Source organism: Thunnus maccoyii, chromosome 9, assembly GCF_910596095.1.
Source record: "Thunnus maccoyii chromosome 9, fThuMac1.1, whole genome shotgun sequence".
Taxonomy (NCBI): Eukaryota; Metazoa; Chordata; class Actinopteri; order Scombriformes; family Scombridae; genus Thunnus; species Thunnus maccoyii.
In genome coordinates, this window is record NC_056541.1 from 115,001 (window position 1) to 128,389 (window position 13,389).

The 13,389-nt window shown below is 40.5% G+C and overlaps 1 protein-coding gene across 3 annotated transcripts in view; it reads right to left on the minus strand.

Moving 5' to 3' along the window:
• The window catches only part of fnbp1a (formin binding protein 1a), a 110,352-nt gene that overhangs the window by 23,348 nt on the left and 73,615 nt on the right, over window positions 1–13,389 (minus strand). For all 3 annotated transcript variants that reach the window (XR_006098069.1, XM_042420733.1, XM_042420732.1), the window contains exons 2-9: window positions 11,779–11,894; window positions 8,813–8,863; window positions 8,461–8,608; window positions 7,777–7,839; window positions 7,523–7,618; window positions 2,368–2,382; window positions 1,013–1,141; window positions 591–737 (exon numbers count right to left, since the gene is read on the minus strand). Coding sequence is in view for 2 of the 3 variants with exons in the window: in XM_042420733.1 (XP_042276667.1) it covers window positions 591–737; window positions 1,013–1,141; window positions 2,368–2,382; window positions 7,523–7,618; window positions 7,777–7,839; window positions 8,461–8,608; window positions 8,813–8,863; window positions 11,779–11,894 (765 nt within the window). In the remaining variant the exon portion in view is untranslated. The remainder of the gene's footprint in view (window positions 1–590; window positions 738–1,012; window positions 1,142–2,367; window positions 2,383–7,522; window positions 7,619–7,776; window positions 7,840–8,460; window positions 8,609–8,812; window positions 8,864–11,778; window positions 11,895–13,389) is intronic.

A 13,389-nucleotide genomic window follows, 5' to 3' on the forward strand; every position in this document is an offset into this window, starting at 1 on the left:
CTGGGGGCCCCCAACAGCTACACATTTATTTTGATGTTTAGATGTGAAAAATATTGAATTATATCACTTTTCTAACTCATCGTGCCCCAAAATAACTTACAAAACGCCAACTAAGCGCTTAACAAAATGCAACTGTATACTTCTTCTTCAGAGGTAAACTACATTTACCTGACAGATAAATGTGATTGATTACATGTTCAGATTTGAATCACAAAATAAAACAAATAAAATATGGTGCATTATTATCGATTAAACTATCCAGCAGTATATAAGAATTAAAAACTCCACCTTGAACAGACGTTAAGTAAATTTAAGTACATTGTGCTGATAAAACTTTTCACTCTTCACTTTTAAGTTTGGCTGCAGCCCCCAAATCACTGAATCCAGCCCTGCAGTGGCCGATCAGATAAGCCCACGAGCGTTACTTAGCAACCTGAAGAGTCGGTTCGCTGCTCTGAACTCGGACACAAAACCGCTTCTCCTGATAAAGGTTGAATGTGCGAACCGACAGTCTCATTACGTCCAGAGCATCAAACCTGTCAGATAAATCTGCCCAGAACAACCCCGACTTCAGCCCAGACGAGCCTCACCATCCTGGGCTGGATGCTCTCAGCAGCGTCCATCATGGCGTCCAAGCAGTGACCGACCACGGGAAGAAACTTCCTCTCTGCCTCGGCCGACGAACGCATCGCTTCACCGATTCTTTCGATCCGCCGCTCCTCCATGTCCTGGATACGCTGCACACGCACAAATGCAAGCACACATTAATACACACACATTAACACACACACATTAACACACACACATTAACACACACACATTAACACTCACACATTAATACACACACATTAACACACACACATTAATACACACACATTAACACACAAACATTAACACACACACATTAACACAGGTATATATGGTTTACCTGGTATATAACTGGGACAAGTATGAGACAGTACTGGTTTACCTGGTATATAACTGGGACAAGTATGAGACAGTACTGGTTTACCTGGTATATAACTGGGACCAGTGTGTGGTAATGCTGGTGCTGGTCCTGGTTAAACTGGTTTAAACTGGTCACATATTCTTTCTTGGACTCATCAGCAGATTGTTGTTTCTGTTGAGCCGTCTGACGAGCCTGAAAGCAAAACAAAACTACAGCTGATTAACACCTGTACAGCTGATTAACATCTGTACGGCTGATTAACATCTGTACAGCTGATTAACATCTGTACGGCTGATTAACATCTGTACGGCTGATTAACACCTGTACGGCTGATTAACACCTGTACGGCTGATTAACATCTGTACGGCTGATTAACATCTGTACAGCTGATTAACATCTGTACGGCTGATTAACATCTGTACGGCTGATTAACATCTGTACAGCTGATTAACATCTGTACGGCTGATTAACATCTGTACGGCTGATTAACACCTTCTTTCTCGTTTGTTGTTCTATAAACAAATGGACAAATGCAAAAAAGTGTTTGTAGGTTAAAGGCTTTTCCAGATTAATTCGCACGTCAATATGTTTTTTCGAACTGTTGTTTTTGTCGTCAGTATTTTCACACAGAACGTGAAAATAAGAGGCGAAAAAGTGACGTGATTTTTTTTGGAATGAGGTCGATTTTTCTGAGTTTTCACACAGCGAATAAAAGCATCAACCAATCACAAAGCGTAATCTGTTTCTCGCGAAGGCCCACATGGGCTGTTGAATATCTTGCTGTGTGTGTTTTGAATTTATTTACCGTATTTATATTGATTGATCAGCTTGTCTGTCTGTGAGCTGCCTGTTTCACTGCAGGCAGGCAGGCGGAGAAATAAAGCCCATGAATCAATACATTGATGTATCATGTGTCTTATGCATCATCATCATCATATATTTATAAACACAAGCACTGTGGATTTCTTCCCGTGGAGCCGATATGCAAACTGTTCTGGTTCAGGAAGTGTCTGCTGTCAGTCAGCTGGTGAAGCAGTTTGTCGTCTCAGTTCATCAGCAGCTGCAGATGACAGAGACGCTGAAGCCAGGTCGGAAATCATCGTCACTGGAGGAAGACGTCGACGTCGATGTCACCGGAGGATGTCAACGTCGTCGTCACTGGAGGAAGACGTCGACGTCCTCCAGTGACGATGATCTTGTACTTCTCATCACTCAACAAAAGAAGAAGAGAGCTTTATATCCGTTCAATCTACACCAACTCCGACCTGCGTTCAGCGTCTCTGTCGTCTGTCAGCTGCTGATGAGCTGAGACGACAAACTGCTTCACCAGCTGACGGACAGCAGAATCAGATTATATACAAATAAAACAAAAAATATTTATTGTAAGTACAATATTTCTGTGTGTACAGAGAGCTTACCTTCAATGAGCAGCGCTGACAGGCAGACAGACAGGCAGGCAAACAGGCAGACAGACAGACAGACAGGCAGGCAGGCAGGCAGAGAGAGAGACAGACAGAGGGGTTCAGGTCAGTTGAATATCAGGACTGAGGTAGAATTACAACATAAATCCTGCTCTCTGTATCATGATGAAATCTTAGAATTAACATATCAAAGTCCGCTGGACCTGCTGTGATTTCTCCTTCTTCAGGAAACACTGAACACTGTTAACAGCTGTTAATAGCACCGACTCTACAGCTGCTGTCTAGTGTGAAAGACATCTGGCTTCACACCTGGAGTTGTGTGACTCTAACACCTTTCACATGACAACCAGGTGGACTAAAAACCCACATGTGAGCCCAATGACTCTCCAGGGCTTAAAGAGGGCAGCTGTGGTTCAAGAGGTAGAGCGGGTCGTCCACTAATCAGAAGATTGGTGGTTCGATTCCCGGCTCCTCCAGTCCACATGTCGAAGTACTGAAGGGCAAGTACTGAACCCTAATTCAGTATCTTACCCAAGAACACTTGGGCTGCACCAGAACCCTGCGTGGTAACTTGCCACCACCAGTGTATGAGTGTGTGTATGAATGAGTGAAGGTGGCTTGCAGTGTAAAAGCGCTTTGAGTGGTCAGATGGCTATAAAGGTGTTATATAAGTGCATTTACCATTTACGCCTACTAACAAACAAAATAGGACAATCAGTCAGTTTGGTGTGGGTTTGCTCTGTACGATATGATGCCCCGTGTTAAGTCACATGGGGCCTCACTGAACTTGTAACCCCCCCCCCCAAATCTTTCTTTCTCCACCCAGGCGAGGAAAGCCATTATTATTTGACTGGACCGGTAGTGTTAGAACCATTTTTTGTGTTTGTTGCCATTTATATTCTCACATTTTGCTAATTTATTGAGTAAATCTGTAAATCTTTTTTTTGACTTCTGAATCAATGTCAAATTAATATTCTGAGCAGTTATTTTTGGATTTATTGTGATTAATCAGATGATGATCAGCTGTCATAGTAGAAAGTGGCAAGACTGTGTGAATTGGTAGCGCGGCTCCGCACCAGGGAAAACCAATCAGTAGCTAATGTAGTTAGCCAGCCCCCAGTAGCGAGTGTGGGCCGACCTAGCGTAGCTCCCACTCCCCCGGTAGTTCCCGAGCAGCCGGGAGGCCAGGGCGGCTGGGTGACTGTCCGAAGGAAGCATAGCCCTAAGCAGAAGCCCACGGTTCACCACCAACCAGTTCATGTTTCTAACTGGTTCTCCCCCTTCAGTAACACACCTGCTGAGAAGCCAGCTCTGATTATTGGCAGCTCCATAGTCAGAAACATGAAGTTAGCGACACCAGCAGCCATAGTTAAATGTATTCCTGGGGCCAGAGCGGGCGACACAGAATCACATTTAAAACTGCTGGCTAAGAATAAGCGTTAATATGGTACGATTGTTGTTCATGTCGGCAGCAACGACTCCCGATTACACCAATCGGAGGTCACCAAAATTAATGTTGAGTCAGTGTGCACATATGCCAAGACAATGTCGGACTCCGTAGTTTCCTCTGGACCGCTGCCTGATCTGACCAGTGATGTCATGTATAGCCGCATGTCACAATTCAACCGCTGGCTGTCGAGGTGGTGTCCAGCAAACGATGTGGGCTTCATAGATAACTGGCAGACTTTCTGGGGAAGACCTGGTCTGATTAGGAGAGACGGCATACATCCCACTCTGGATGGAGCTGCTCTCATATCTAGAAATATGGCTGAGTTTATTAGTAGACCAAAACCATGACAACCCAGAGCTGAGACCAGGAGGCAGAGCTGCAGTCCTACACGCTTCTCTGCACTTCCATTAGAGCAGTTACCCACCCAAAACCACATAGAGACTGCATCTGTCCCCAAAACCACATAGAGACTGTCTATCCCCAAAACCACATAGAGACTGTGTCTGTCCCCGAAACCACATAGAGACTGCGTCTGTCCCCAAAACCACATAGAGACTGTGTCTGTCCCCGAAACCACATAGAGACTGCGTCTGCCCCCAAAACCACATAGAGACTGCGTCTGTCCCCAAAACCACATAGAGACTGCGTCTGTCCCCAAAACCACATAGAGACTGCATCTGTCCCCAAAACCACATAGAGACTGCGTCTGTCCCCCAAAACCACATAGAGACTGTGTCTGTCCCCGACCACTTAAATCAATTAAATCTAAAGTAAACAGAAGAGGATTCATTCATAGAAATCTAATAAAATAAACACCAACACTGCAACAGTTCAACAAAATAAGAGAATTAAATGTGGACTCTTAAACATTAGATCTCTGTCATCTAAAGCCGTATTAGTAAACGATTTAATCTCAGATCATCATATTGATTGATTGTCTTACTGAAACCTGGCTGTGTCATGAAGAACATGTCAGTCTAAATGAATCCAGTCCTCCCAGTCATATTAATACTTACATTCCTCCAGACACTGGCCGAGGAGGAGGAGTCGCAGCCTAATAATCAACTCTAGACCTGAACTTCATTATAACTCATTAGAAAGTCTTGTTCTTAGTCTCTCAGCCAACCTGGAAAACTTTACAGCCAGTTCTATGTGTTATAGTGAACCGTCCTCCTGGTCCGTACTCTAAACTCTTATCTGAATTCTCAGAGTTTTTATCAAACTTAGTCCTTAGTACAGATAAAGTAATTATAGTAGTGCATTCTGGTTAAGGAGATAAATTCACACAACAGCCACACAGAGACATTTAACCATCAGAGATGAAATTAGCGACCAAAGAGACAGAGAGAGAGAAGCTGTATCTGACTCACGTTATCTGATGTCTTCTTCTTTCTATCATGGAGATGAAGTATTCATGTCATAACATCCATTTGTGGCTGTTGGTCATCTTGTTTGTTAGTTAACAGAACTTTATGGCTGCTGCTTAACCAGTCTGATATCATTAGCAACAATGACAAACAAGCTAACTCTCCTGGTTGTTTCTCCGGTTGCTCTCTCTCCAGCCTCCCTGGCGGTGTCCTGCTGCTGCTGCACTGCACAGTCCAGATCATTTCTCCCATGAGCTTAATAACAGTCCTTAACAGTCCTTCCATGGATGCATAAAGAGTCCTTCAGGCTGCTACAACAAGCCAGCTGTTGCATTGGTTAACGCAAGGAGCTATCTACTGCTGCTACTCTGCCTTACAGTGGAGAGAATTGAACATGAATTCTGGAAACTATCATTGGACCGACTCAATGTCAATATTGCATTCTGGTTGTTGATTGGTAAGGGAGACCGTCCTCCCTTGGAGCATCATTTTACGTGTCTCTTCCAAAGAAGAGAGAAAAAATATGTTGTAAATACTACTGAGATTTGGTAATGGTTTATTTCAACCAAATATTCTTTTTTATATTTTGATCTCCCTCTTGCCTCTCAAAAAATAGAGGAGGATCAACCTCCTCTGCCTCTATGGACCAGCCTCCAGTGCGTGTGGCACACACCCTCTCCCCCTCTTTCTTCCCTCCTCTCTCTCCCTCTCAGTTGGAGAGGAGAATGTTAAAGTACTCTTCTTATGAAATCTCCTCACAAATCCCATGACTTGGGTCAAATCTTACATTAAAGTCATATTTTTTTGTAGGAAATTTCATTGCGAATCCATTGATACAGGTTTGAAAGTGGTCAGACTTATAGTTTAGACGTCAGAAGCCTCTGTTTGACACAAAGTTCATGCCTCCCCATTGCTTTACATTGTAAGGGTGATGTGTCACTGCAACTTTCGGGGCTTATAAAATCTAAACCATTTGAGTTATTTATTTATTTAAGTTTTTTACAACTTTTTTCAGCACAGTGTCATAAGTCAGTTATCAAAGTTTGAAGTCGATACCATTAACACTCTCGGAGGAGATAACATTTGTTCAGGGCCCAAAATTGAGGCAGTCTTATATTGACAGGCTAATTGCGGACTTCCTGTTGGATTTAGGTCAGGGGTGTCAGTATATGATTTGTAGGTCTTGTTGAGACGAATAAGTCGGTTTTGGTTTGATCTCTCTACGACATTCCTACGGGCCAGGGGGGCCATTTTAGTTAAATAGGTGGCGCTCTCGAGCACATTTTGGCACTTTAGGGATTAATTTTTACATTTTATCAAATTTTTCACCAGACATGAAGTGTGTGCCAAATTTGGTGAGTTTTTGAGCATGTTTAGGGGGTCAAATTAAGGTCTGATGTCCCATAATAATAAAGAAAGAAAGAAAGAAACACATGAAATACAATTACTAATCAAACCCACCTGGGTCGCAGGAGAGCCACAGGACCTGCAGGACCATCTGCCCTCTGATTGGACAGATTGACTCTGCGTTTGACCATCGAATTCACACATAAAATCAGGGTCAAAATCTGTACTCATAACTTGCAGTTTGTAGTTGTAACTTCAGTGTCGCACACACAGATAGGCAATTTGTGTGTTTGTCTTTCAGACTTTGTGAAACCTCGCTGTTGAAAAAATTCATTTAAAAATTCATAAAAAATTACACTTTCACAAACCATTTCACAAGCCCAAAATATGTATGACCAATATATGATTCCATATATTAATGGCTTGTACAGCTGTAACAAGGAGCTTTTTGAGCATAATGCTAATGTTTGTAAATTGACCACAATAGTGAACATATTAAACTGGGAGAGAGGCATAAAATGGCCCCTTTAAACATCCTGGACTCAGTCAGAACTGAAGGAGGAGAATCTAAAGCAGGTCCAGCTGATATGAACACGATGACCTAATGACTGACATTCTGCAGACACATGTTAAACTGAAGGCTCAAACAGCTGCAGTAAAACATACTAAAAACATGAAGTCATCATCACTTCATCCTGCCTGGAGTCACTTTATGAAATTGTGCTCCTGTTTGCTGATTGCAATCAGACACTGGCTCATTCACAGCTGTGTGGCTAACAGCTGATGAATAATGTCCAATCATATCCATGCAGGTGAGCAAGGTCACCTCCCTGCACCTCCTCAACCTCCTCTTCATGTGATATATTGTGGTTTTGTTGATTTAACTCGTCTTTCAGAAGATTCCTCGTTGCTGCTACTAGAGACTAACGCTTTATAGAATCACTGTCTGTACTGTCTGTCAGGCTGTGTGTGTGTATTTAGTTCAAACCTTCTCTGCATCCGTCTTGGTGTCGAGGTCAATTCTATCGGAGACGTGTTGAGCTCGCTCCGCCTCCTTACAGTCACGCTCAAACCGACGTTTACTCTGGACAAAACAAGAAGAAGAAGAAAAAATCATCACAGCGTTTCAACTGCTGAAACTGTCAGTAAACAGTATTTGAGGTGTAAATGTGTTAAAAGGTGGGTCACATTTATTAATGGGCAGGGTCATATGCATGATGGGTGGGGTCAAAGGTCACTCACAGACTCCAGCTGCTTCCAGGAACTCTCAATGTGCTGCTGGGCACGGCGGCCATCTTGGAAATGCTGCAACAAAAAGCACAAAGGGATCAGCACTTTCAGTCAAAGTGGTCAAACTGGCCATACTGGTGATAGTACAGCGGAGCTGCAATCTGATTGGAACTGCTGCTATAAAGATTTCATTCATGAATAATGTGGAGGAGCTTTGGCAAGAGGAAATTAGTCCAAATGACAGAGTGCTTTAAAACTTTTGTTTACCTTTGTGAGAACTTTATTATATAAAGCTGGTTGTGATGCTCTTTAAGTACCTGTCCAGGTGAAATCTGACAGATCAGAGGAGAGGAACACTCTCCAGGCAGTGTCAGTTCAAGGCTCAGTTTAAACTGCACTGCAGTGATTCTGGACTAAATGTTGTGTCATCAGTCTATTAAAATCCTATAAAAGGTTGTGTGAACTGTGGATGTGAGTTAATACCATCAAATGGGATCAACATAAACATCTTTGCTCTCACTGGAAACATCTTCACTCTGACACTGCAGTGATGAGAACCACACGATCAGCAAGATTTTAATCTCAATGAGATTTCCTGAATAAATAAAGCTAAACTATCTAACTAACTAACTACTTAATTTTCCTCTCAATCTTCAGTTCTTGTGTGTGTGTTTATTTATTTGTTTGTTTACTCACAGTTTTCCTCTCAGTTTTCAGTTCTTGTGTGTATCTGGTCAGCTCGGAGACGATCTGTGTGTTCAGGTTTTCAGCGAGTTCTTCTCTCTGCACAGCGAGTTCGCTCAGCTGGCGGAGTGTCGCTGCAAACGCCAGACACCAGGTGTACCTGAAACAACCAATCAGCTGTGTGTAGTATTACTGCAGTACATTGTACTATCACTGCAGTAATACTAAACGCTGTAGACTCTGAGTCTACCTTCCCCAGAGGACGAGGTCAAACCAAACACCTGATATCAACACATGATCACATGACTCTACATGACAGGATCACTGAATTGTAGGTTGGATTCTCAGCAACATGTTGACTGACCTGCTGTCGTCCTCTCTGCTTCTCTTCGGATGATACTTCTTAGACAGACTCCTGCAGACAGACAGGTAGGTAGAGGTGGAATCAACCAGGTGATCAACATGAGCTTAACCTTATTAGAACTATAGTTCCACCTTCCAGTAGATCAGATACATATTTCTGTATGAGAGGCTGTCACATGTTTGCATCATGTATCTGATATTATGATTAGCTGTTATTATGTTTAAGTCATATTAAAGTCAGGTGAAGGTCTTGCAGAGGTCAATTAGAGGTCATGTAGAGGTCATATAGAAGTCATTAAGAGGTCATTATGCTGATGGCATTTCAATATGGGGAGTCCCAAGACCGACAAGTGCTCATTCAAGTGGGTCCCCAATAACATTTGTATTTTTTGACAAACTGTAGTGTTAAACTTGTGTTTGATGTTATATGGTTATAATTATGGTCATATTCATGTATGTTTAAAAATGTATCTAAAAATTAAACAAATAAAATATCAAACCAGTAAATACACTGCAGACACACAGCAGCACACAGAGAGAGGAGCTTGTTGTGGAAATTGTCTGAAAACACTAAACACAAATGAAATAATACTCAAAACACTGCTGGGTTGAAGATTAAACAATTATTATATTGTACAATAAGGAGACAGAACACTCAAAGATTTGCATCAGTTCATCTCAGCGAAGAAAAAGCAAACTCCATTCTAATATAGTTGGAGAAGGAACAAAGAAATGATCTGTGATTGGTCAAATCATACAAACTTATGGATTACAGCCAATGGCAAACAGCCACGAGATACATGTGCATGCACATGTATGTTAACTAGGAGCCTCAAGCCATATGTGGCCTTCGACGCCTCAACATGTCCTGTTTACTACAAGAAGCAGAATGGTACCTTATTTGGGCCTCCTAAGGCACATTCCTTCTCTCAGGAACATGCACACATTAGCAAAGGGGAAAAGTAATGATCATCCTGACACATCTCTGCACATTAAAATGATAAGACAATCCTTTGGTCTTTGATTACCTTTACAAGCTCATATTATACAGAAAAACATTATTTTTGTCTGGGTGAATAAATGTTAATGTGATTCATAAAAAGGGAAGCTAAAGGGAACACTCCCATTGTTTTCACAACTTTGAACTCGCCCAACCTAATGGAGACTGCTGGGTCTAACTATACTCAACGTTTACTGAACGTTTACTGAATCAATGTTTCTCCTATAATTATAACAAGAACAAGAACAAGAACAAGAAATGTACAGTATAGACTACAGTGTGTCAGTAAATGTACAGTATAGACTACAGTGTGTCAGTAAACGTACAGTATAGACTACAGTGTGTCAGAAAATGTAAAGTATAGACTACAGTGTGTCAGTAAATGTACAATATAGACTACAGTGTGTCAGTAAACGTACAATATAGACTACAGTGTGTCAGTAAACGTACAGTATAGACTACAGTGTTTCAGTAAATGTACAGTATAGACTACAGTGTGTCAGTAAACGTACAGTATAGACTACAGTGTGTCAGTAAATGTAAAGTATAGACTACAGTGTGTCAGAAAATGTATGTTACAAATTACAGTGTGTCAGTTGATAAATGCTGCAGCTTCTCAAGACCATGCAGAGGTCATGTTATGGTCATGCAGAGGTCATGTTATGGTCATGCAGAGGTCATGTTATGGTCATGTAGAAGTCATGTTATGGTCATGCAGAGGTCATGTTATGGTCATGTAGAGGTCATGTTATGGTCATGCAGAGGTCATGTAGAGGTCATGTAGAGGTCATGTTGAGGTCATGTTATGGTCATGCAGAGGTCATGTAGAGGTCATGTAGAGGTCATGTGGTCATGTTATGGTCATGTAGAGGTCATGTTGAGGTCATGTTATGGTCATGTTGAGGTCATGTTATGGTCATGTAGAGGTCATCTTATGGTCATATAGAGGTCATGTTATGGTCATGTAGAGGTCATGTAGAGGTCATGTTGTGGTCATGCAGAGGTCATGTTATGGTCATGCAGAGGTCATGTTATGGTCATGTAGAGGTCATGTAGAGGTCATGTTGTCGTCATGTTATGGTCATGTAGAGGTCATGTTGAGGTCATGTAGAGGTCATGCAGAGGTCATGTTATGGTCATGTAGAGGTCATCTTATGGTCATATAGAGGTCATGTTATGGTCATGTAGAGGTCATGTAGAGGTCATGCAGAGGTCATGTTATGGTCATGCAGAGGTCATGCAGAGGTCATGTTATGGTCATGCAGAGGTCATGTTATGGTCATGTAGAGGTCATGTTATGGTCATGCAGAGGTCATGTAGAGGTCATGTTGTGGTCATGCAGAGGTCATGTTATGGTCATGCAGAGGTCATGTTATGGTCATGTAGAGGTCATGTTATGGTCATGTAGAGGTCATGTTATGGTCATGAAAGGTCATGTTGAGGTCATGTTATGGTCACTTAGAGATCATGATGAGATCATGTTATGATCATGCAGAGGTCATGTTATGGTCATGTTATGGTTATTTCTCAACATGACCATAATATGACCTCAACCTGAGGTCATGTTATGGTCATGTTGAGGTCATGTTATGGTCATGTAGAGGTCATGTTATGGTCATGTAGAGGTCATGTTATGGTCATGTAGAGGTCATGTTATGGTCATGTAGAGGTCATGTTATGGTCATGTTGAGATCATGTAGAGCAGTGATTCTCAACCCACCATTACATTTATTTTAGTGTACATGCAGTTGTCATGGTTCTCCTATGTTTCTTAATAATGTGCTCTGAAATACACTTTGTACATGTAAATATATGTATTTATGTTAAAAAAAAAAAAGTGGGTCGCATGGGAAAATGTGGGTCTCAAGGTGAGACCAGTTGAGAACTCCTGATGTAGAGGACATGTAGAGGTCATGCTGAGGTCCTGTAGAGGTCATGTAGAGGTCATGCAGAGGTCATGTCCGTACCTGATCTGTTTAGCATAGCTCAGCTCGATATCGGCTCTCTCTTTAACAAACTTGGTATATCTCTCCAGGAAGTCGATTCCCCAACTGGTGTGTTTCTCCAAATTATCAAACTGATCCTGAAACAGACGAGAGAAGAGTCAGTATAGTCTGTATATTAGTCTCTGTGTGTACATATATATATATATATATATATATATATATATATATATATATATATATATATTATATGGGGAGGTTAAAGTGGGCTGGAGCAATCTGGAACGTTGTTCCAGCACCTTTGATTAATAAGTAAATAAATCTGATTGTCAGTTTCATACATAATAATGTCAAGTGAGTTCATTTTTCGTGGAGAAGGGTCTGGCTGTGGCCTGTAGGCCAGGGGGCTCTGACCACAATGTGGGTTGCAATGGCGGAGCGGCGCTGTCTGTATTTCCACTCATTGACTCCACAGGAAGTGAAGACAAATTTTGACTTAACTTTGCTGAAAACTTAAAATATGACCATCTGCTGGCCCTCAGTACGTTTGTACCTGACATTTATTCAACCGGCTGAATGGTAAGAGACAGTGTTGTGGTCATTTTCATAATGTAACATTATTGATAATCTCGTCACGCGAGTCTTTGCTTGGGTCTCCTGTATTAGTGATTGAGAATAAACCGCTGTGGTGTTATTGTCTCTGATGTAGTCAGAAAAATAAACTAAACCCATGACAGCTCTGTCAGATAAACAGTAGACACGAGTTTGTACGATGTAACTCAGTAAATAAATGATAATGTAACTCAGTAAATCAATGATAATGTAACTCCATAAATGAATGATAATGTAACTCAGTAAGTGAATAATAATGTAACTCAGTAAGTGAATAATAATGTAACTCAGTAAGTGAATGATAATGTAACTCAGTAAATGAATAATAATGTAACTCAGTAAGTGAATGATAATGTAACTCCGTAAATGAATAATAATGTAACTCAGTAAGTGAATGATAATGTAACTCCATAAATGAATGATAATGTAAATCAGTAAGTGAATGATAATGTAACTCAGTAAATAAATGATAATGATAATGATAATGTAAATCAGTAAATAAATGATAATGTAACTCAGTAAATAAATGATAATGTAACTCAGTAAATAAATGATAATGTAACTCAGTGAATAAATGATAATGTAACTCAGTAAATAAATGATTATGTAACTCAGTGAATAAATGATAATGTAACTCAGTGAATAAATGATAATGTAACTCAGTAAATAAATGATAATGTAATTCAGTAAATGAATGATAATGATAATGATAATGTAACTCAGTAAATAAATGATAATGTAATTCAGTAAATGAATGATAATGATAATGATAATGTAACTCAGTGAATAAATGATAATGTAATTCAGTAAATGAATGATAATGATAATGATAATGTAACTCAGTGAATAAATGATAATGTAACTCAGTAAATGAATGATAATGTAACTCAGTAAATAAATGATAATGTAACTCAGTGAATAAATGATAATGTAACTCAGTAAATAAATGATAATGTAACTCAGTAAATAAATGATAATGTAACTCAGTGAAAAAATGATAATGTAACTCAATAAATGAATGAT